General features: G+C 41.5%; 1 protein-coding gene across 1 annotated transcript; it reads right to left on the bottom strand.

Annotated features, from left to right (window-relative positions):
- Positions 1-880: 880 nt before the first annotated feature.
- kiz (kizuna centrosomal protein) lies at positions 881-25,454 on the bottom strand. Its single transcript, XM_063499791.1, has 15 exons — positions 25,313-25,454; positions 24,868-24,930; positions 24,323-24,485; positions 23,016-23,084; positions 21,161-21,776; positions 20,831-21,080; positions 17,857-17,976; positions 17,079-17,243; positions 15,779-15,929; positions 13,684-13,840; positions 13,211-13,273; positions 11,751-11,837; positions 11,250-11,319; positions 2,888-2,934; positions 881-1,386 (listed from the first exon to the last, which is right to left on the bottom strand). The coding sequence occupies exons 1-15, from the start codon at positions 25,384-25,386 to the stop codon at positions 1,289-1,291; spliced, it is 2,193 nt and encodes a 730-aa protein (XP_063355861.1). The 5' UTR covers positions 25,387-25,454; the 3' UTR covers positions 881-1,288.
- Positions 25,455-26,013: the final 559 nt, after the last annotated feature.

The following is a 26,013-nucleotide window of genomic DNA, read 5'->3' as shown; positions in this document are numbered from 1 at the left end:
AAAACCACTACAGCTCCATCTAATGCGTGAATGTGATCGGGTCAGTCAAGGTGTGAAAAAATCTTAAGTGCAAGATAAAAACATTACCCTTCCTCCCATACCGGTGTGAAAACGCAGGCGCTTTAGAAAGAACGAGCTGAATATTATCACCATCGCCTCCGTGTCACGCACTCGCAGAAGTTCTTTATATATTTAAAAAAATAATGTTTCTGTGTTAGTACACATTAGTACAATATAACTCCACTTTCACCGTGAGCTATCTGTCGCACACAAGTATCTGTTGACATGCTCCTTAACATGGATATTATGTTGGGGAGCCTTTTTAGCCAACTCCAAATTATTCTGCCAGTCCCTTTCCTGTGGTGGGTCAGGGCTGTCTGAAGCCATTATTGGTAATGAATGTGGAGTCCTACTTTAAAAGGTTCAGGCATGTAAAGTCACCTAAAGCTGACTAATGGAATCCTGCTGACACTGAATGCCAGGGGCTTTTACCACCAACCCAGAATGGTGGTTTTGGAAATTTACACCACAGACATAATGAACTATAAATGTAAACCTTGGAATGTAGCCTCCCACGCAGTAGCTTTGAGATATTAATAGATACAGAACATGCAATATGCTGGAAAATCATAAATTGTAGCTCCATTGTGTGCTTTCGGCATAAATTCTGTGGCTTATTTACAGAGAAATGTAAACACGTCTTTGCACTTCTGAGGTTTAAGGAAAATTATTAAAGAAGCGCCTGCGAAAATATGTGCAGAGCGTTTATTAGAGGCTGAAAATATTCAGAGTTTGTTAGTGCTGCAACACTTTGTGCCCTGGGAGATGGGCCTCTTCAGCGGGTTCACAGGTTGCGCAGAAGCGTGCAGAGTGGCCATTGTGCTTTGTCATTTCACAGGTGACTCACATCACTACACTCGAGCATGCTGGAGGTAGAGCACTCGGAGATGCTTGCGGCATTCAAAATGCATGATTTCCAGCCTAGTGCAAACAAATCGCTTTAAAAGATCAGTTTAATCTATTTCGAGCTGTTATTATGAGCTGGGAGAGTTGTTCAGATAAAGAGACTGAAGCAGGGTTAACATCAGTGTGTTGGACAACTCTTCACATACTTTACCCAGCGTGAGAGCTGTCAACTTTATTATTTGTTTTTATGATACAGTGTGCATACAATTTACAATGCAGACCACTAAAATAATGGTCAGCGGGTGAACTACCACGAGTCAATCTGCCGCAGATTTTGCAGTGATATAATATAGTACATTAAAAAAATATCTCGGTGGAAATATCACTCATCGAAGTCATAAATGCCATCGCTGTTGAAAGGTTGAGGACGCAAGGCTGCTTCAATCTCCGAGTTGCTGTCATCCGACTGACCCCAGAAATCTATACAGAGAGGTACAAAGAACAAACCACAGGATGACATTATTGTGGCAGAATGTTCACTCCAAGCTTCAAATGGACCGTTACTGTCGACATCTTGAGAATAAGTATTTTATTTCTATACTCTCTTTGTAAGCATTCCAGTAAGCTCACCTTGACAATCTTAACATTCTCCCTTTTACACAGTTTATATACCAATTAGCCATAACGTTAAAACCGCTGCCAGGTGAGCGTGTCTTTACAACCCATTGGTCTTCTAGGAAAGCTTCATTGCTGACATTCATGTCGATGTTTTTATACTTAAAACTTTACAGACTGAACATGGCTCCGCGGCAAAGCGCTCCCCGACAGCAGCAGCCTCTCCCAGTGCAATAATGCGCTCTGCCAAAACTGCTTTGAGGAAACCGCACCGAGCACCGATGGGACAAAGGTGTTATGGTGACAGAAGGGGGTCTGCACGTAATTATAGTCAGGTGGTTTTAATGCTGCAGCTCATCGGTGTATGTGTTTAATGTAGGTCTTTTGTGCTTGGAGAATTTTGGGTCTGATCACAGCTGTACATGTACAAAAAAACCCCAACCAATAACTAATTAATAAAAAAATTCTGAGCTTGGCCAATAACAATCCAAACTGTAGTTCATTTCAAATTAGGACAATTTCCCCTTCATGATCATCTCCTTAAGCATCTTTGGACCTAGAGCTGTGCACTGTGAATTCCCTAGGATCAGTTTGTCAGTTCAGAGTACCACGCTGAGACAACTCAGGAACATTTAACTGAAACCTGCACTGTGATACCTTTGTTTCCAAGCATCTAATGCACTGAAAATAGGGCGGTCTCCTTTGCTCCACTGACACAATTCTCTCAAGTCATCAGCTCTTCTCCCCAGATTTGTCTCCCTGCAATTTGTTTAATTCCCCAAATTTGAAAATCAAGTTAAAGCACTGCCGATTTAACACAGTGGAGAAGATCCAGCTCGCGCTGCAAATGGAGACAGTTGCTTCAATGAAATCAAATGTAGCAGCACTGATTAAGGTGGCCTGGTGGTCCATGGGAACTTTCTGATTGCAGCTCGTATCATAACATTAAACATCGTTTTGCCATTGTAGAGTCAGCAATGTTCTCTGTGCTTATTATTTAGAGCAGTACGTTAAATGCCTCAAAGTTCAGGGCTTTTGTTTGAGTTGACAAAGACACAGGATGTCACCTAAAATAAAAGCATTTTAGCTTTTTTATTAATAGAGTTGGTAGCGCTTGCTTCAAATTAATCTTTTAGGAACCTGACTTGGCTTCATGGTCACATTTTATACAGACATCCTCAAAAAGGTACAGCTGCATTTACAGAGAAATTTAATCAAATAGATGGTATTTTTATGAAGCTTAAATTTATGAATAATTTCACAGATGTAAACACATGGATTCTCTATGGTGATCCGTTTGGTGTCATTAACCTCTTTTTGACACTGTGTGTTTTCACTTAAATGAAATAATTTAGTGTACACTCACCTTTTGACTGTAGCGTAGAATGAGCCTTTGAGCTTGCCTTCTCTCTCCTGCAAACACAAAGATAGTTAATAGCCTTGTGAAGTTGTGACCCCAGGCTCTCTTTGAGAGAGATTTACTTTTTCACTGCTGAGAAAAATGAAGAGAAAACTTTAACATGACTTTAAAACCAAATACTGCAAGTGAAATACGTCAATTCAGATATCAATCTTTGTAATCAGGTTACGGACTACATACAAACTAACCAAAGCAGTACAATAGGATAAAAAAAATCTTTATAAAAAAGCATCCATTTAACTTTGGTGATATTTAGTGGTTTGACTCAGACAGTGCACTCGTGAGAACTTCCTTGACTCCTATTGTAGGCGCTTGTGATTTTGCAATGTGATTGTTCATTCACATGTTTGGCATTTTGTGTATAAAGTCACAAAGGTAAAAAAATCTTGTCTGAGTATAATAAAACACACAGACAAATAAATCAGTCCAACTGGCATACGTACAACAACCAAAACAGACTTGCGTGAAGACGCCTAATTAATTCCAAAAGATGATATTTAATGGCTAGAACCATCGTGGCAAAGGGAACTTCCTTGACTCCTGTGTAATTGTGCCAAAGGACTTCCACAAGGCCCTCTTTATTCAAAAATAGTCCAAAGACAGGGTTGCCAGGTTCCCATAGCTCTGGTGATATCGCTATGTAAATGTGTGACCTCCGAAAAGGCTTTGATCTGCCTCGATGCATATGCAATAAGGTCCCCTGTTCCACTTTTAAAGGCCTCCTCTTTAATTTACATCATCACAGAGCCTATTCAAAACCCCACAATGTATCCTCCTCATCGCCCAGGTTAGCATACATGTCCATACTGCTTATTTGTTGGATCTCCTATATTTGAATTCTTTCTTATAAGAAAAAAAATGATGCAGAGTTTCAAACAGATGAAAAATCTGGTCCGCTTTTCCATCTGCATCAATTCAAACCCATGACCTCTTTGATTGTCACCCTCTCAATCACCCTCATCTCCTCATCACTCCCTCTTGGCACATGTGACTGTACATTGAGTATAAGGACCAAATTACTCTGGCTGCGTTCCAGTTGCTATTTTCTAAACTTAAGACCGAATAAGAGAACAAAGACGCACCTCCCATTCCTAACTATGAGCAGATTGCTCTGTGCTACAAGCTATATACCGCAGAGCCAGTCTAATTACTAGCATATAACCTTTACATTCATATGCTGATAGGACTTCCTACAGGACGTTTGGACGACTCGTGCATCTGTTCAGAGAGAATACTGAACCTCTGGCACTTAAAACGCAATAAAATCAAAGCAGGGAAGCAGTAAGGAAAGCAGTGGGGGGAGAAAACAAAAGCTATGGCCCGAGAGCAGATAATCAGCCTGCTTGCAAGCTGATGGTGAACTGAAAGTAAGAGCTGTGGATTTCCAAAATGTGCTTATTCGTGTAGAAATATCTCGCTAAATACACACATTTATGTAAATAAAGATCATTCATCATTTTTTTTTATTGTGGCTTAAATCTAAAGTGCTATTATTGATTTTTTTAATATATCCTCAAACAGTATTTAACCAATGATGAAACTGTGTTATATACTGGTTTGTCTGACCATGCTAATAGAGGAGCTGCATCGATAAATTAATTTGTGTTAATGTGTGTTTAACGCATTAACATCTTCTGTCTGTATGGTGCATAAAATGAAAAACCTGCGTTATTTGGAGAGAACAGGATTTATTTTCCTTTGTTTGCACTACAGCACAAAAATCACGATGGACACAATGAGGAAATCCAAGCATTATCACGATTCAGCTTTCTAAACTGAATAAAGTAAAAACATTAAACTACGGCGAATAGTGTATCCATTTACAACTGTTAGGCAACAGATCCCAGCCAGACCCTGCAGCAGCAAAAATACAGCAATAATCTATACCATTACTTCCTCTCCTTTGCCACAATAATAGCTGTTACAGCGAGTAAATTGGGCTTTTCTTTTCTCGAACTTCCCCTCGGGATGGGAATGGCCTATCAGCTGTTCCACTTCAGTGAGGGACAGGACTGATTTCAAGACGGGGCTATTACCATAGAGAGCCCAGCCTGGATCTGACCTCACCAATCTAATATTCAGTTTCCATAAACATTTATGCCAGTTCATCTTCTGCTGAGTTTCCCTTAATTGAGGCAATGATCTGAATATGTAAGACTGAGCTGGCCAGTGTTTTACAAGCTCTGCCACACAGAGGTGAATGTAATGTGTAAAATGATGCAAATTACAGCTATTGTAATGTTCTTTTTTCAACCCCTCACTCATTCGCTTTTCATGGCCTTTGCGGTTGTTTCATATTGTTGTTTATCTCATGTTTTAACAGTTTTTTGTCTACTCTGCATTAGAGTTCAACATAACCTTTAAAATGTATGAGCTTTATATATATTTGACACACATAAGTATTTCTCTCTATTTCTCTTCTTGTTTATTTTGTTTTTTTGTTAAGTAAAACACTCTTGTTTTTCAACGTATGATAAATTTACACGTGTGTGTGTGTATTATTACATTTTTATATTTTGCGTTATGACAATACATTGTCTGTCATTACAATACCAAGGTAATGACAATGTGTGAAATATAAAATCTGATAAATATAAAATTTAAAATCATGTTATGACACATTGTAAGAACAGACGTTGGTATCATCAGCTAGAAATTACACACTTCTTTAAGATTAACACAATCTGTCCGTGGCAGAGGCTTCAAAGACTATTCTTTACATTGGCTACTTACTAGCCATTTTACTGCTTTACTGTTGTGTGCTGTATTAGCCTGTGGTAGTAGTTCAGCAAGTAAGTATCTAGTCTTATACCACACACATACAAAAAAGCTACTGCTTTAGCTCTTGGCATAAAAACCATGTTCATGCTCTAGAGCTAAAGGAGCGCAGAAATGAACAAAAGCTACAGTCGCACAATAACTCAAGTAGGTTGACTATAGTATGCACTTTATAATAACAAAACCTTTATTATAGTTAGATGGTAATACATCAGTTCCTCTAGTATAAGGATACAAACCATCTTCACATAGACTGTAGTAGTTTTGTGAGCTGCAGCTAAAAAGAATAAAATCTCTTTGAAACCGCTGAGGCTGTATGACCCAACAGTCACATTAGGGAATGTGAGGACTATTGGAAGAAATTATGCTTAGCAAGAATTTAATACTGCTGCTGATGGCTAGAAAATTGCTTTTATTTACCCCGTCTTTTTTAAGCTCGCCACCCACACACACACATCGTAATAACACAATAGCACTTTTGTGCAAGGACAATCATGTTACCACATATTTTACATGCAGAAACTGGATTAGTGAAATTGAATAATGAAAAAAAAATTGGCGGACTTCTTGTGGATTAACACAGTGATTCACTTAAGTGAGAGTACCTGGGATTTCTGCAACTGTGTTTTAAATAATTCTCTGCTGTGTTTTTTGTAAAAATCCTACGTTTGACTCTGTGAGCACCATCTCGATCCAGTTTTATGGAATATTTCTCATTTGGTATTTTCTTGAGAAACAAATAAAAACTACTAATACAATTTTTTTTTTTTAAACACAGTGAAGTTGCGATATGAGAGCAAGTTAAATATGAGCTATTATACTAAAACGTGTTCATGTGCAACAGTTAAATCTGGACAGAACAGAAAAAAAAAGCATAATCACACGTTTTAACTCGACATAGAACAGACTGTCATCCAAATTTACAATTTAAGGTCACGTTCATGCTAGAATCATGAGACTAAATCCATGTTCTTGGACATATTTAAGTTTTTTTTTTCATGCATTGTCCTGCAGTTACATTAGGCAAAATGAATACTGTAAGAGGAAATAATGCTTACCAAGCATTTAGCACAGCCTTGCCAGCAGCTAGAAAACTGCTTTTATTTACCCTGGCTTTTTTTTTTTTTTTTTATAAGCTTCTGCCACCCACACACAAATGCTAATAGCACAATAGCACTTTTGCGCGGCTGTGCTTGTCTAAAGGTAAAGGGAGACCCATCACCTCATCATTCCCATCAACTCCTACTCCCATCCCAGCTATGACCCTGCAGAAACATTGTTTAGGCTCCGTTTAGATGTACTCTAACAGGCCTGAATGGTAGCAGGATATAGCCCTCAGTGGGGGCAAACAGTGAGAGGCAACTGTGAGTGCACTGTGAGTGGGCGCTCTCTAACATGTGAGTGCTCTCTGCTGGCAATGAGTAAGTACTGCAACTCAGAGAAAGAGGCACTGGGCCAATGATTTCAACACAGCGGGCTCTCGTCCTGACTGGTGGCAGTCTAGTGGAGACAGCCAGTGTGAGGGATGGATGAAGGACAGATCAGGTTACACTTTTTTTAACGCCTCATCTAAGCGAGGGTGGACTGAAATTTGCAGGCTGTCCGACACAAAAATTGCAATAATGTAGAGAAAACAGGAAAATAAAGCAGCACCAGAAACATCTGAATAAATTAATCCAAGCTGCTTTGAACAATAACAACACGGGTCACAGTGAGGAAGACACACATGTGCCGTCTTTGGCTTTAAAGTTTTGCGTCAACCTAAACGAATCCCAAAGTTAAATAAAGTGATCACAAATAAAATGTGAAAACACAGAAACAGAAAATGCCTGAAAGACGGCTTCTTTTATAAAAGAGCAATCAGGCATTCATCAGTTTCAGAGAGCCAGTGCAGCACAGTGACCTCCTCTGGCTGGAGTCTCTAAATGCTGCCTTTATCTATTCATGGTTGTTTGTGGTAGTGGAGTGGTGGGGGTGGGGTGGGCTAGGTGCAGCTAACATACTGTCAAATGTTTATGCACAGAAAAACAACTTTGTTGCCTGACGTTATAACCATAAAAACATTTAGGAGAACAGATGCAGTATGGGTAAAAGGCAGCTCGGTCTCACACGGCCAACTATTCTGCTGTCTTTGTGCTCCTTATGTCATTTTTGGATTCTGGATTTGCGATTTTCCACCTATTAATACTTCTTTGTCCGTTACCGTCTCTCTCTCCCCCTCTATGTCCTGCTTTCTCTTTTACGTGTCCTCCCCCCTTCTCTCAGCTCTGGTCCCTCTCACCCCTCCATCTCTCCTCCCAGTGAATTGTGACATGTTCACATAGCTTCCACATATGTGTGTGTGCGGGAGAGAAAGACACACACACACAGCTTCTGATTTTGACACACTGAATGATCTGAGGTCGAATGCTTGAGCACATCCTGTTGTCCAAAGCAAAGCTGTAAACCACTAATTGTTGAGTCAAGGTTTTTGTCAAGCAGGCACTAGGCACAACAATCATCACCCCGTCTGATGGCTGCAGATTTTGTTTTGTGTGTCTGTGCACATGTGCTCGAGCATTCCCCCCCCCCCACGTCTCTGGATCAAAAATGGGGATACGCGATGGAGCGGGGAGGGCATAAAAAAGGTATTAAAAAACCCAAAATAAAAACAAGAAAGGAGTGCCATCTGAAATGCCTACAGTAGAAAGGAGCACAATGTTTCTTTGCACGAGAGGAAGCAGTGGCATGCACTCGCATACAAAGGGGAACAAGTGGTCTTTACATGGAGTGCAGCTGCTTATTAAGACTCACTCCTTCGTGCATTATTCCTTTCATCCCCACTCAACCACAAAGTGATTTTACTTTGCTACTCACAAAGACAGCAAAAGATTTCTAATGGACAAATCCTTCATAAATGTTGCAGATCAGTCGCTTCCCCGCGAGTTATAATACAATAAACAGAACATTCCATAAAAGTATCTAACTGAAAAACACTGTGTGGGAGAGAGCAAGGAAAAGAGAGACAACTGGAAAGAAAAAGAATATGAAAGAGCCCAATTCTCTCCAACTTCATAATAGTGAAATGAGCACATATAAATGTGTTAAGAGTATCTCTTTGCATCTTGTATAGACTGCATGTATTTAATCTGTAAAGCTTATTAAGACCCCAGTCATTGCTATGCAAAGCAGCACCCAGTGCTTTTCTCTCGCTTTTCAGCTGAGTGCAGTGTTTGGCCAATAGCACTGGCCCCCCGCCTCTCATTCTGCATTCATAACATGCAACATTTGCACAATGTATCTCTCAAAGGCCCTGAATAGAAGGCCTTAATACTCATGTAAACAACTGCAAACCAATTACTTAATGAATCAGGCCCACACATAATGAGAAGCCTCACAAAGGGCTATAAATGCATTTTTTGCACCAAAGCCTCTGCTTTAAACTACAATCCCTCTGCTGTAGTCTAGGCTTAACTGGCAAATCATAATTATTGTCTAAGACAACAGAGAGGAAGCCATTTTTTTATTTCGAGTCCAGCTCCATCCTCCTTTTGAAGTCACTCATCAGCTCGCTGACAAAATAAAGCAAATAATTAACACAGACAGGGGAGAGGAAAACACAGGAAGACGGCGAGGAAGAGGGGCAAACAGATAGAAAAAGGGTAAGAGAGAGAGCGAGACGCAAAGAGAAAGAAGGAGGAAAATGGGGCAATGTTACGCCTCTGCTTAAGCACAGGGCTTCCAGACCACTTGTGGAAGCAATAAAGCGCAAGAAGTGACTGTTGTAAGTGGAATGCTTACATCTAAGCGTTGAGGGAGAAATGGAGGAATTGCTGTATCAGAGTGGCAGCAGGTAAAAACAAGTTACAATAAAGTCCTTTAAAATACTGCTTTAAATTACATTTAGGATTAAACTTGTTCTGGAAATGCACAACAAAAGGCAAAAACACAGTCCTTCCAAATAAAGAGATTGGTGTTGGGTCAAAATGAACACTAAAGTGAAACACAAATTGTATTTGTGATATAAAGCAAATCCAACTGTCCCAACATCTGTCATTTACTTCACTAAGTTTATTTGTGACTAAACTCTCTCCATATCCAACCGGCCATCTCCTCCAGCATCCTCTGCATTGTATTGCCTCCCTCCCCCACTGTGTCTAAGCATCAGGGATTTATCTATTTTTAAGAATTAGAGAAGACAATATAAAACTTATCAGTCTCCTAATAAGAGACATATTGTTCAAAACTGCCTGAAAGGGTTATTAAAAAATATATATGTTGTAAACAGACATCAATGTTATGATGTAATATCATTTTACTTTAGATTATTTACTTAATATGGACTAATTACAGCATCATCTGTGCATGAGCTGTTTTAACTCAGACTGATCTCTTACCTGGATCCTTACATAGAGGAGTCCAACCTGTTCCATAAATATCACTGCTTTACAATTAAAGTTCTTTTATCAGTAAATGTCTATTCAGGGCGCACAGCCACTCCAAGTATGACCAAAGACGTGCTTGGTGCTTCCTTCCAAACTCCAGTTGGAATAAAGTGTTGGCCATGCATAACTACCCATTTTTCCAATTTCTCTTATGTATACAACTTGTGTCTCATAACTCCTCGTGGCATTTTGTTTTTCAGTCGAATTTCTGTTCTGCAAATTTTGTTTAATCACAGATATTGCGGGCTTCCCATGCACATTAATGACAGGGAGATGGGCACCATCTGAGAGGGTCTGGGCCCAAAATTGGCTCATGTTTATTAAAGAGGTTGGTCACCCGGGCTGGTAGTGGCAGACATCAGCAGCTATGAGGACCACAATAGAGCCAGGCCATTAGACCCTTCCCTGGGCTAATAGGCAGACTGGGAGCGCCTGCTTGCCAGGCCAGGGAGATACAGACTTCAGCCCTTGTGTCAGCATGGTGCCCAGTAATCACATGAAATCAGAGAAGATTATTCCTCATAACGTTTACCCAGCCATTACTAGAGCCCAAATGGTTTGCAGTGAAGAGGTGCTCTGAGGACCTGACATGCAATTGCAGATTTGATGAAGTCGTGTTGATATTCAAATGTAACCGTGGCGGTGTTAGTTTCCACTGAGCTATTTATCATTAGATGTTCTTTTCTTAACCACTTAGAGCTCTGATTTGACCAGCCTAAAAATGTTTCAAGGGTGAAAAATGAAAGGACATTTGTCTTTGTCAACACTCGAGCCGGCTTCTTCCAAAAGCGTTGTCCCCGATTCTCTTCTTGACGTGATATGTTTGCATTTTGACAACAAGCCTGAAGACAGTTTAGGGCTCCAATTTATTTTTGTGGTAGCCGATCTGCTTTTGAATTCTAAAACCTGGTTGAACCCAGCAAACAGTGAGTAAGAGGGGGCTTTAGGGACCTTTTGTCTTTGTAAGCGAGTTAATGGGTGGCACCCCCTTGATCTTATGGAAATGAACAGGGAATTATGAGAGCAGCCATGCAAATGTACATCAACCACTTTGGTGTCTGGTGGCCCATTTCGTGTGGCCCGTTGAATAATAACAATGTTCTTACCGAGGGTAAGGGTCTTGATGTGAGGAGCTTTTGGCCCTCCGCAGGTCCTCTTCATGGCCATGATTTATTCCTTAAAAGAGCAAACAGGGCTGGATGAAACCATTTGATTTCTTGATTGATCTCATCACAAGCTAATTTACCTTGTATACTTATATAGAAACATGTAAGGCTAATAGCAGTTTCTTAGCCTTGGTCCTGGTGTCTGCCCTGCTATGAGTACAGTGAATTCGTATTCAAAGTATGTTTTTTAATAATCCATTTGGAAGTTCTTGCATCCACCCTGAATATGGCGCATAGCACAAATCATGTGACAACTAAAATCTATGATATGTTTTGTGGAGTTAAAATGGGATAAAAATGGGATTTGTTGAAACTTCACTGAGCAGAAATGTGAGCATAGAAGAGAACTGTTGCTTCTCATGTCCACGTATTTCCTTGGTAACCAATGATTAGGCTCCAGTTGTTCCCTACTTGACTGGAAGAGTGGACCACATCCCTTACCTGAGAGGCTATCCTCCTCCTCCTCTTCAGAACTCTGCCGCCTTTCCATCATGGCTGATTGTTTAAGTAACTGATATGCTTTTGTCTCTATTTAGGGACACACGTGGACGCACACAAGCACAAACACACACACACACAAAGTCACGGTCAAATATTTGCTCAAAACCCAGGTTTCCAACTTTCACAGGTTTCTGTGTTTGATGAGACAACACGCTTCAGTGGCTCCGTTTTTTTTGTTTTTTTGGTTTCATCACTTAACAGAGTGGGTGAGAAACACTCTGCTCATTCAGCTAAACTGTTAATTCAAGCCTACAGTATGCAGCGACAGTTTCCATGAGACAGCAATCAGCATCTCACATTATCTCAGCATCCCCTACCAGGAAGGGAATGATTGATTTTGTGTTTAAAAAAAAATAAAAGAAACACTTGTAATTACTTTTCGTAACACTAAAAACGGTATCATATTTGAGTGGAGGAGAGAGACTGAGCTGGCAAAAATCAACAGAACAGAAGTACATAATAAATGGGCTGTTATCTCACTGATGTTACAAAAAGTACACATTCAAAAAAAGAATATGAAAGGCAAAGCAAAACTGTGATCTTCTGTGACCAAGTCCTAACAGTTTCAACTGGGATTCACAATAAAAACATAGGTTTTAATCACTGTTGAAAGCCATACCATGTTTACAGTGCATTCCAATCTCCACTGTTATTTCACCCACGGCACTTCATACAGCCACTGCTTTTACACGTAGTCTAAAAAACCCCAGCAGGTCTACAGGCGTGCATGTTTTGGCAATTACTATCAGTTCCAAGGTCACCGTTTTTGATTGTGACATTGATGTCGCTCAGCACAGCAAAATCCTTTCCTTGCAAAATCTTTAGTCAAGTTTTTTTTTTTTAGCTGGTTATGTCTCTTTTGATTAAGTGTAGCGATTGGAAACTGGACTCATTTTGCTGGCTGTGCACCTTAGGGATGCGGACACATGAAAAACCCAGTAGGAAATCTGATAGCCAAGGGTAATATAGGATTGCTTTACATTTCAGAGGTGCAGCTGAGGGATGGGCACACCAACTGCTTCCAGGATGCCGTCACATCTAGTATTTTAAGTCCAGCCTTGCCGGAGCATTGTTTAGAAGATAATGAGAACCGATGACAGATCTTTTGCGCTTCCCACCCTGGCGCCCTGACAATTAAAGCGGCCGCATTATGCTGGGGCAGTGAATTATCAATTTTGCTAGAATGCCTCAGACCGGGCTGAAAACACAGCTAGTGTTTTCTCGGAGATAATTAGAGAGAACTAGCGCAGCTCTTCAGGTGGGACTTTGACCCTGGATTCACCTTGATCATCCTGCCTCAGCCATTGTGTAAAAGAGCCCATTATTCACTGCAGTGGGAAGAAAACAAACCACAACATAAGGACAGTGTGAATGCTGGGGCACCGGCAATGCCTTTTTACCTCTAATAGGACCACTTTCCACAGGGCTTTCGTCCTGGCTGTCCTCTTCAGCACTTTGTAGTTCTGTAAGAAAGGGAAGCGCATAGTGAGAAGCAATGGCAGGGAAGAAGGGAGTCTAGGGATAGAAATGGGAATGGGGGGTCTTTCTTTAGCTCTGAAAGGATGGCTGTATGAAAACTGCGCTGTGAGGGATTTATAAAAAAAAAAAAGCTCTATGGTGAAATTGATTTCTTTCATGAAAGCGAAGTTTTAGTTCTCTGCAGAGTTGGTCTCCAGAAAAAAAAGTCCATATTTCTTCCAATTAATGGTCTTGTTACATATTACTGCACAATGACTTATCACAGCGTGGAATCACAAAAATCCATGCTGGATATTTTGTTAAAACCCAAACCCATATTAACGTTTCATTAGCATCATTTTCATAATTAGAATTGATCATGCCTGGTGATATTATACCAATCATCTTCAGTGACCTTGGATCCGTTGCTTCCGTACGGGCCTGGCAGGCTTCGCATCCCCGTCAGCCAGGAGAGAAGGAGGACCACATAAAGAAGATAAGTCACTCTCGTCCTCTGCTGAGGGGCACTCCTCACTGGACCGGGACAGAAGTGTCCTCAGCAGCACTTTGGCCTGCGAGCAGCACAAATTAAAACCACACGCTTAATTGTTCTCATTTTGTGAAGGAAGTGTCAAATTGAACTCTCGCCGATTAGGCAAGTCATTTACTTTGGCCATGGCTGCTCGCACAGAGGTGCAGCTGTAATGCGTGTTCAAACGCCAAGAGAAAATAACTTGAAATTGTCTCACTCGTTTAACTCAAAAAAGATGATTTCGCACACTTTCGCTCCCGCTCTCCCTCTCAATCACACTTTTTTCCTCTCACTCTCTCTTTTCATCCATGAGATTAGAGAACTGCCTAAAGAATGCAATCACCCCGGTGTTAATGTGCAACACGTCCCAGATATCTTCCCTCTTGGCTGAGAGGATTGAGACAAACTACTCTCTTCCTCCCACTCTGCTCATTTTTATCTCTGTGGAGATGAGGATACACAATTAAGAGGAGCTGTTCCAGGAGATGGGGAGCAGCGAGATGCCACACGCCGATTTCCTTTCTCTCCTTCTTCCCTCCCCCGTATCAAATCCTGCCATCACCATTTCTCTTTTGTGATCAAAGACTGCCTCTCAGCCTCAGATGGCCATTTGCAACTTTTAATGAGCGCTAATATGGAGGGGATGATCAGGAGGATTTTGACAGTGACAAACTTTAAGTGCATTGTAAGTTGTTATCAGTAGGTCACAGTTATGACTGACAATGTTCACGCTTTCATTTGCAGAGAGCAGAAGAGATGCAAACACACGACAATCTGAGTTTGCCACTTGGTATTTGATGCTGCTGCACAATAAAAACTGTCTTGATCCTTGTCCCCGATATCCCTCTTTGTTCCTTTTTTTAGATTTAGTCAAATGTACCGTGGGTTGAGGGCTCTCGCAGACCCACTGCATTTTAAATATCAATGAATGCAACTGTTAGCACTTGAATATTCAAAGGGCCTCTTTGAGTGTGTGCATGCGAGCTGCATGCTCCCATTTGTCAGAGTAGCCAGGCTGTGTGGCAAGACGTGAATGGAAATTTCTGTTTTCTCTTGTGTGTGGAGAGTAAGCTGTTGTGTGAGAGGACAGAGAGGAGAGAGACGGAGAAATGGGAGGACGAGACGGAGAAATAGATGGAGATGGAGTGAGGACGCTGAAGAGAAAGAAAGATTTCCACTCAGGCTTTTCCTCGTGTGCTTGGATACAATGATTTCGATGGCAGCACCCCTCTTCCTTTTGTCAGTGCATACTTTTAAGAGGCTGCACAGTCTCCCTCTTTGCTTCTCTCACTGCGTCAGCAATACTACAGCCACAAGAACCCACATAACATGAATCCACAAAAATTAATAAGACAAAAACCTGCATGTGTAGATAACCACTCTGGCAGCCAGATAGTGGGTTTGCTGACATGTCTCTTGACATCATCGTTGAGCTCTGAGTGGGAATATTCTTTGTCATTTCTTTCTTTGTTTAATTGAGCATGATCCACAAGGTCAATGAGTGGGAAATTTAAAATAATCCCATTGAGTAGAAGGTCCAAATGGCTCCCTCGTTCAATCAGACCCAACTGACGGCTATACTTTTGGCTAATACTAAATTAAAAGCAAGTGTTTCTCAGATGAATACACCACATGAGATGAAAGAAGCCAAGCTGAGGCTGTAATTTGCGATTACGACATGGGTCAGGGTTTCCCTTCTGTCTAGGTCAATGTGTGGAGCAATCTGATGAGCAGGAGGCCAGGGCTTAGTTTCCAGCACGAGACACAAAGAGGGCATTTAGCAGTAACTGCACTTCTCTTCAAAAAACACGCAAAGGAACAAGCAGAGAAACAAAAACACTCGCTCATTTGGAAAGAAGAGGGAAAAAAGGGGGCCATATTTCTGTGCAGATATCAGTGCGCTTTCGGGATGCAAGTGTGTGACCTCCTGTTTGTGTTTGTGTGTTTGTCGCTGGAGTGGATGTGCCTTCGACGCTACCTGGTGGCTGTAGGTGGCATGACGGCTGAGCAGCAGCGGCGTGAACAGTTGGACCAAGCGCTCAGTGCTGAGGACGCGGCGCTCCTTGAGCACAAGGGCGTGCTTGAACCAGCGATCCCACAGCCGAGCAGCATTAGGAGGGAGGCCGGTGCTGCGGTGAGGATGGGGGTGGGATTAGACGGAGAGAAATAGCGGCTTTGTTATTGAGCACACAGCAGGAAATATGAACATAAATCATAATTATACCCGCACAAAGTAAAAGATAATTAGATAATCAAGAAAAGTGAAGAAGCTGAAAAGTTTGGAACACCTCCAGTATAAAACATTTCTCAGAGCTCTTCTTTTAAGCAGCCTTTTTAGAAAGGGTGCGCTTAGTGTTATCCTAAAACAACTCAGAGGTGATGGATTATTAATGAATTCCAGTTAACACTGAATAGACACAGACAGCAAAATTGATTCAGGTTGAAAAACTGAATAAAAGGTCGAGGTCAGCCAGTGGGGATCTCCAGAGGAAAGAGGGGGGACACTGCTAGATGTGCTCCTTTGAATTGACTATATAGCAGGAAAGGTCTCAGTGAAATCAATAGAGTAGTGAAGCAGAGCATGGATTTAGCTCAGAGTATAACTACTCATTATCCAAAGGACTGGAAGTCGCAGATAGGGCATTTTAATTTACTCATGACATTCACCCACGCAGTGTTACTGTGTGAGGTGACACCAAAGATGACCTTTTACATTTGTGGACAAGGGAGACTGTATCAAATAGTAGCATGAAATCTCTCTGACTGCTGTAAGTGCATGACCCTCCCCACAGTCTAGTGAAGGAAAAAAATAATAATAATAACATAAAATCAAATGCACACACAGCTATCCACACGTACTGTAAGGTGGTTCACTTTCCTGAAGAAAAGAAGACAAATATCTATTGAACTCTGCAGCTTTTAGAGCACTGATATTTGTGCTCTGAACGACTCCATTATTGAGGTGGTACAAGTAGATAATCACACAACACCCAAAATATCACCAACATTTTATCATACATCTATATATAAACAGCAACAATGCATACGCTTACATAATATGTATATACACATAATTTTTACATCATCACAATTCAAAAGTAAATGAAAATATAACACTAAACAAAAACTGCAACTGCACACAAATAACCCAGCCTGTGGTTTTGTTTTGTTTTTGCAATCCCACTTAGCTGGAAACATATGAATCCATAATATAAAAAACATGCACAGGCTGATGTCAGTTTCTGGCGCAGGATTCACAGACAAACCAGGAGCCTTACCTTATTTCATTAGGCTCAGTGCTGGACTGATGAGCACACACCAGATCCTGTGGTAGCAGGCAGCCCTTTTCTGTGCTCCATGACAACCTCTGAAGCTCATGAAGGACGACTGCTCCACACGCTCCAAGGTCCTCGTCATTCAAGCCCGCTCCATCGTCACAAAGGCTTCCCAATATATAGAGAGCAGTCAGCTATTGCCATGGAGCTCTGGGCTCTGCCAGCAGGTCAGGAGTACACAGCGTACATCGAACAACTGCTAATACTTCACACACAATATGAGTATAATCATACACATCAAGGCGCATGCACTCCAGCTTACATAATATCACAGCATGGCTAAACGCTCTACCAAGGGTTGTGACACAAAATGGCCCAAGATGTTATTGACATCATTCACAAATGTGACATTTGTATAGACGGAGAGCTTTGCCTTTGTTAATCAGTACTTTACAACTGCTGTAAATGAATCGTGACGTAGAAAAATCTTCTACAAAAACCAACCTTTATCTAATAAATCATGTGCACAATGCTCTCTCTGCCCAGTAACAATTCAACAGAGTGGTTACTATAACAATCCCACGTGTCTGAAAACCCCTCAAAAATAAAGATGCACGCATGGCGGTAATGACACTTCATCTAATGTGAGAGCCCTCGGCAGAAGGATAATATGTTTTCCTCATCTGCACAAACTGCCCCATTAAATAAATATGTGTAGCATTTCATTCAGACATGGGGAGACAAGTTTTAAAAAGTTTGAAGAAAGACACTAAGGGTGTACCTGATAATTCTACTGAGCTGGAGTCCATCGACAGAAGAATCCCCGTACACACTGGCCTGTTCGCTGCGAAGTCGTCCTTCAATGCTGTCTAGCAGATTAAAGAGTCCTTCCTGGGAGAGACTTAAAATAAATTACCTATTAGTGTGGTGAATGAACAAAAAAATGGAAGAGGTCACGTGATCGATAGGTCTGCTATTTTTTAAAAGAAAAAAAACAAGATGTTATTTGATCCAAAAATCTATGATAACATTTTTTCCGGGCGATTTCCTTGAGGTACTCAAGGCCTGCTGGAGAATGTGATCATTAAAATGCTCCTGCCACAATACAGCATTTCAACAGTTCACCGTGTTCGTTGATTTTGCCACATGTAATAACAGGTTGCAGCGAAAAGCTCGACAAAACCAGCATTCAGATCCGGAGCTTGTACCAGTAGATGTTTGCTGCCGAATTAATGCGGTATCGAGCAGAGTTGGTTAAATTGCAAAATAATGCTCGAAACGAGTAATATGACGCTACAGTTAAACTCCATTACCGGTTGTAGCTCGTGCATAAAAGTGTACGGAAAAAGAGGGGCCTCTGGATGATTTCTTTTGGTGAGAGATTTACACTTTAATCTGGTCCTGTGTGCGGCTACAAAATGAGAAATGGATGCCTAATGCATGTGGATATTGAGAATCCATCTCTTTCTTGAGCATTAAGCTCTGGGTGGCCCTCATTGAATTCTCCCAGAAACCCCAAGCCGAGAGATCCTGAGCCCCCTTACATAAAAAGAGGCCAAAAAGAATTTATGACAATCTGTAATGGGCTCTTGGGTTAGGGGTCAGCAAACAATTGCTCCCTCTTTTTTGCAGGTTGTTTCCTGGTAACATCCTGATTAAGCTGGCAGCTTGAATTATATCCATGACATTCTGTAGTGTGCAATCCATCTGTGCCAAGTCCTCTTCAGTGTGGCTGAAGTAGAATAGGCAAAAGCTCTGTCTTTTTTTCCCTTTCCCTTATTGCCAGCGTGGGCCTTGAAATAGTCATCTTTCTCTTTCCACTTTATTTATCAATGCTCTTCAAAAAGAGACCTTTAGAGAGTGAGAAAGTGAATTAGTTGTGTTTTCCTGCAAACCTCTCTCTCTACTGTATTGTTGCCAGCTTTCATGTCAAGGTCTCTAACCTCACTTTAGATGCTACTATTGTCCGTGTGTCCACATCATCAGGAGTGTATTGTTAGCCAGCAGGAAGAGGTCAGCCCCTCTGCAGCAATATTGCTCTACAGCGTCGAGTTGTGGCTCTGGGGTTATTTATCACATGGAATAGCCTCACCATTGAGTGACTGGTGTCAGGCGAATCTCACCATCCAGGCACAAATACCAAGTGTAACACACAAAAGGACACGGAAAATATAACCACAAGTAATAACAGCACACGCTAAGTGCAGTTACACCTGCCTAAATCTGGTATAGGCCCCAGCACGCTGTCAGAATTCACCTTAGAAAATACAGAGTGAAAATTTGTGAGACCTTTGCTAAACTAGAATTTAAGCCACAGAAAAAAAAAACCTGAGGAATGCCCTAATGACACTGCAGTTACAATTTTTTCAAAATCCTATACACTTTAAGCTCGATCTGTGGGATTAACTGGGATTTTTAAGAAGCTAGTGTTAACTGTATCACATGCTGTCACCAATCAATCAAACCCATGCAGCACTTCAGACAACACATTTGAGAGCAAAAGCACGTTGAGGGCATTGTGATGGCATTAAAAATTAAACTATACATTATTTGAGTCTGTAGGAGAAATGGGTTGTTTTTCCCTGACTGTGGGGGCGATATAAACTTTAACCTTAAGAGAAATACACGCAGGATAGAGAATGGATGCTCTGCGAGCTTTACATCAAAGCCTCTGGTTTTCTCCTCATACAAAGAAGCTCTCCGTGTTAACAATGAAAGCTGCAGCCAACTCCATTGTCTACCCAGCACAGCCTAACTGAGGCTCCTCTTGGGGTCATGCTATAAAAAGTATAGTCGACCACACATAAACACAGCCAGGCACAAACAAACACGCAGCACTCTCAGAGAGAAAACATAATCCTCCACAGTATTTTTTGATGCTCACAGAGAGCAGACCAATTAAAAAATAAAGCCTTTCACACCAATAATGCTCAGAAATTACTATTTATTTTTGTAATTACAGAAAAAGAAATAATATTTAAGAATATAGTCAATAATGTCACCCAAGAACAGAGAGAAGGCAAACATTAAACACTGTTTTTTTCCTTGAGAGTACAGTGAAGAAAAAAGTGCACACAAAATGAAGGTTTTTTTTTTTAAGAGCATAAGAGGTGCTGTTCATAAAAGACCTCATACTGTAGCGAAAATGCAAAGGCTCTCCGTGCAAACATTCACATAGGATTTTCTGTGGCTCTAACCCCATCCAAAATGATCCTTCAACTCAGAGGCCATCATCACGCTAAGGATTTGTGGCTGTAAGTGCTGTCCACATGCCCACCCCTCCACAGCACTCTATGGTGCCACAAATTTCCTCCTCCACTGGGGACTTCCTGAGGTCTCTCAAGCAGAAAATTGCTCTGTTACAGCATTATCTTGGATTATGGCAATATTGTTGGTGACAGGTCCCGAGCTCTCCCTATAAGATGCATCACTGCCACCGCCACCGCAGCTGCTGCTGAACTACAGAGAGGACGGTGGCATGAACCGTGACTCCCACAATCCTCTCTGTCAGCCTCAGATGTGAAGGTGGCAAGGAGGAGTTTGCGGCGTGTTCACTCGCTATCATCAACAGCCCTCTGTGGTTCGGCATGGCCATGCAGAACATTCTACTTGCTTAGCCCGCTTAGCCTTAAATTTTGGGGAGGGAAACTGCTGACTGCACTGAGCACCGTTTGAGGAAAAGTGTTGGTGTTTTTCTTCACTGACCCACTTTGAAAATGTCAGACAACAAACTACATTAGTCATATATACTGTACCTTTTCAAGGCCCCCACTGCAGCTTTGCTGTTTAAGTGGAGTGTTTTCTTGGAGCCATTAGAGTGCAAAGACGATTCAGGACTGTGCTGGTTGTGATCACGCCTTCCGTGAGTATCATTACCCTCAGGTGCCCCACCCTCTGGTGCATCCTCCTCCAGCTCAGATTGTGTCAGAGAAATAGACAGGTCACTAGCAGTGCTCTCTGACAACTCCACATCTGAACTCAGTGTGCTGACACTCTCACTTTTACCTGGATGTAAATATACAATGTAGTGTAAAGGAAAAAGTGCTTTAAAAGATTCTAGCACAGACAGAAAGATCACTGCAAACCTGTTCTCTCTTCAGCTTCTTTTCCGAAAGTGGTTTTTAGCATCAAATGGCCGTGACCTCTCTCTTCATCTTCCATCGTGCGTGCCTCATGAGCCACCTCTTTGGAGTCGGTGTGTTCTGCGATGGAATTCTGAGCCCTCGTCGGGCTACTGCTGCCAAGAGATGGATTCTTCTCAGGCCCTGTCAAGGTCGCCAAAGGTGAAGGTTCCCGTTCATCATCACTTCCAAAAGCCACACCGCCAGCTGTGCCTGTTAAGGCACGAACAGATGGGAGCGGCCCCATCGTTCTTTCATGTTTGTCACTCAAATTACCGTCGTCAGGGGAATCGTTTGAGCCTGAAATGTCATCTGATAAATGTGCTCGGTTGCTGGCGGCATCCTCTCCGCCGACTGTGAAGTCCTTCAAAAGGCCACTTGGTAGACGCTCGCGGGAGTGCAGGCTGCGATTGGGTGAATGATGCAATGCTTGGTGTGAGTGTACACTTGTGCTGCCAGCTTCTGCATCAGGCCCTCTGGAGGTCTGGTGGCCCATAAAAATTTCCACTGGTGCTTGTTTAAAATCCTTAGCTGGGTGAGAGACGTATCTGTCCTGGTGCTGTGCACGAACAGCTTCAGCCTGCACTCATGAAGAAAACAAACACACACACACAAAAACCCCCAATATATTCATTTTATCAGCTAAACTTTTCATTACCTCATAAAATATTTTTTTCCAGGCATGAATATGGATCGCATAAATGTCAAAGTTCTTGTTTCAGTTAAATAAGTGCTATTTTGAAAGAATTTCAACTCAAGTATGTCAGCTATCCACTTTAGAAATTTGAATAAATGTAGCTTATTTGGGCCAAGGTCAGAATTCTTTTCACAACATTTTTCAAAAGAATGTCTCAGGATCAATGTTTTAACTTTTAATCTTATTAGAAATCCTTTAGACAAGTTTTGATTCATGTCTGCAATGTCACCAAGGGCGGGGAGAGAGAGAAGCAAAAAAGCCTCCCTCCAAACATAATAACAAAAAGCATGGCTTCTGTTTCTTTTCTGATAAGCGTCTTAAATACCAAACAGTTAGCTGCTTAATAACATTCACTGTAAACCATGCAGCCTGCCCAGCAGATCCACAAAGTAGGTAAAAAAAGAGGAAAAGTTAATTTCTTGGCTGAGTGATTCCATCGGTAGCTGCAGGGCAAAGTAGAAAGTGTTTCACTAAAGTAGCAATTGATTCTTCTATCAATCTGCGGCACGCGTGTGCTCTTCCAAGGAATGTATTAAATATGAAAATCATATCCCGTTATCATCTGTCTCCAGCTTTCAGCCCGGTAAGCTTCCCTTAATGAATGCTGCAGCCTGAGGGACATGCACACTGCCAGCCAATGGCTTGTATGCATAATGGAGTGACGGTACCATTTTGCTCATTACAATATCGACAGGCTGAGGGGGGTTTTGCACACAGTTACAAGTGACTGCTCTAGACAGCATGCTCCAAGTTATTATGAGATGTCTTAGACATTTCATCTAAAAGAGCTTTAACTGCTTTAAGTGAAGGGAGAAAGCAGCCATGGGCTTGAACTACATCGCTTGTACAGATTCAGCAGCTAGGATTAGACACCTGTGTTATTACAGATACACAGTTTAAATGTAGACTCTACAGATTTACCAGGCATAATGTCTACGTTCCTTTGTTATTCCAAACCTAAAAACGTAACTTGATAGAACTGAAATTAGCATAAACCTTTAAACATTGAAAAAAAAGAAATAAGTACCATTTATCATCCAAAAAATATAAAACAAACAAACAGAGTGCAGGTTACCTGATACATAAAGGATGTGATGTGTGTGATCACATGCTATTGCATACCTTTGCTGGTTCCTGCTCCATTTTCTTCTTTGCGTCCATAAATTTGGAAATCTTTTTCAAACACTCAGCCTGTATGAAATAAGACTGAATTAATAATTAAAGGATAAATGACTTCTTTAATATTCACCTGCATGTGTCATGCAAAACCCGTCTAACCTGTCTGAATATTAGCTGGATGTGGCGTAAAAGTGGAAAAAAAAAAAGGAAAGTAGCTGAAAGCAGCCCCTATCAGTAACAGAGGGTTTTCCTAAGTGAGTGTCCTCTATGCAGACGCTAACACCCCTTAGCATTTTTATTTGGCCGGGCGGACTCACTGCCTTACTGCCAACTCCAACAGAACCTTTGCCACACCTTTAAATTACAGAAACAGACCTTTAAAAATATATTTTTTAACATACAGCACCAATACCAAAACTACAATTACAATAAAATCTAGATAAATATACATGCTAATCCGAGAGGGAATATATACTCACTGTCGGTTTGAGAAATGTGTTTTTCTTTGTACCAAAAGCATCACAGTTAAACCAGAAAAAACGTGGCTGATTTTACACAATGGAAGCAAAGTGCAACAGGACGACCAAAATAACAGCAAACATGCAGGACTCATAAAGCATCAAGAGGAAATAAACCAACTGCTTGAGGGGAGAGAATGGCTAAATCTCTGGAGCACTTCAGAGTCTCTATATTGGGCAATTAACTCGGTGAGTCATAATTAGCCAATTTTGTTAATTTGATATTAAGCTGTCAAGCACTGTCGTTGAGTTTTAAGTGATAATCTGACTGGCTCATTGTTTTCTCCCCCGTTCATTTGCTTGTCATGATAAATTGCACAGTTTGAGTGTTTACTATTGTCACATCAAGCCATTGCAAGCAAATGTCTGCTCTGTTAAAATTGCAGCAAGGCATTAAGGCAAATGAGCATCAACAACACGCTCATTTATAAAAACACAGCATCCCTAATAAAAATATATATTTTATATATACCTGCACATGCATGGGCTGCCATTATTCCAAAGTTAACCTCGTAGAACTACGGTTTTCTTAAACGTACAGCTTGGACAGCAGTAATTACTGGTTATTACACGTGAATCTAAAAATTTCAGAATAAAAGTACAACTGTCAAATCTGATTCCACCGCGGTGGGTGGAGTTCATACTAAAAGCCTGCTTTCAGTACGACTCCATAATGACAAAAGCTACTCCACTGAACAAATGAACTTGTGTGTGTGTGTGTGTGTGTGTGTGTGTGTGTGTGTGTGTGTGTGTGTGTGTGTGAGAAAGAGAGACAGAGCGTGTGTGTTCTACCTTTTGTTGTTGGAGGGGGGCATGGTCAGGACTATATTCCTTCATGCTAATTTCTATGCACTCCACATCTCTCAGAAGCTCAAGGTTTCTCATTTTCGCTCGTGCTTCCCTGTCACAGATTTCCTTGAGATAACTGCGCAGTTTGGAACACTTTATCTGTAAGCTGAAGGCAGTGGAGAACTATTATTCAAAAGAAATATTATCTAAGAGCATTGTCAGAAAATAAGAGCTCGACTTCTCAGGAGAAAAGGTTAAGCACAATATGTTTTAAATTTAAATCTCATTCTCAAGTCGCCCATCAACCTAAGCCCTGCTGGATGGACCTGGCATGTTGGTGTTTATGAGACATGATTTACATCTTTTTTTAAAAGCAGTCTGTTATGCTTGTACACATTGTATTAACTAAAAACTGACACAAATGCCTGGATAATAAAACAGCTGTGAATCTATATGAATACATGGGAATTTTTTCAAATCAATTTCATATACAATGATGAAAGTCCACTCACATATAATTGGATATTTAACTCAAACCAGTGACTTACGCTCTTTTATCAGATCTGGAGTAAGCAAACAGCTCCCTCTCCAGCTCCAGCCTCCGTTTCTCCCTGCACACAGAGCGCACAGAGAAGGTGTTACCCACACACACCGCTCCAGCACCTCCGTGGTTTCCTGGGCTAATTATTGCCAAACCATCAGACTTATGAACCCAGCGAGCATCCATAACACACATGCTAATGCAGGATAGCAACTTTAGGAACTTGACTAACTTTCATTAATACGCAAACGCTAATCAGTTACTGCTTTATACACATCCACGAATCCAAGTAAGCAGGCTAAAGAACTAGCATCTGCTCATCTCTGTGTACGCGGACTTCGCTAGGAAGCTAACGGGTAAGGTGAGGCTATCAGACGGCGACGGTGACAACTCGGGTCCGCGGTTGTACGGGGCCGCGCTCTTTATAACACGAACACACCGACTGTCCTCACCTTTCGTGTATGCTCTGCTGAGCTGACGTTATCCTTTCGTAGTAGTGGTCCTCGCTGCGAGCCGAGCTTGCCATTTTCTCCCGCTTTTGGCGCCGTTGCAAAGCCGAGAGGAAGAAGAGGCAGACGGGGAGGAGGGGGGAGGAGGGGGAGAGGGGGGCCGCTGGTGTTTACGTTGGTTGCCATGCGCACCGCTTCCCAGAAAGCCTTGCGGATAAACACAGAGAACACGTGGTTGGAGCACGGAGACGTGCACGAATTAAATCCGAGAGTAATAATGAAAGAAAAAATTCGACTAAATGTTGGGTAAGAATTTCTTTTTCAGCGTATTTGGAGTATTTGCTCGAACATAAATCCCCCTTATTTAGAAAGACGCACAGATGTTCGTAAAGGTGTTTAAATGTCATTTCTGTTTATTTATCAGAGTTTCTAACCCGCCTGGGCTAGATACCAGCCATCAAACGTCTGTCTTTTATTTGATAAGCTTCCCCTGCTTTGTCACACACACACTGATGTCTGATTTTCTCTGATGGTTGCTGTGCATCATCCCCAGATGTTGTCTTGCATTATCAAGGTTCATCGCTGACATTTCTCAGAATGTCATGTTTTGACTGAGTCATTTTCTCAAAGCGACAGCACTACATGTCCTTGCTGGGATACTGAAATTGACTGCTCCTTCAAATGCACACCCTAATCAGCCAATT

Source organism: Pelmatolapia mariae, linkage group LG16_19, assembly GCF_036321145.2.
Source record: "Pelmatolapia mariae isolate MD_Pm_ZW linkage group LG16_19, Pm_UMD_F_2, whole genome shotgun sequence".
In the NCBI taxonomy this organism is placed as follows: Eukaryota; Metazoa; Chordata; class Actinopteri; order Cichliformes; family Cichlidae; genus Pelmatolapia; species Pelmatolapia mariae.
This window is presented reverse-complemented; position numbering and strand designations above follow the sequence as displayed.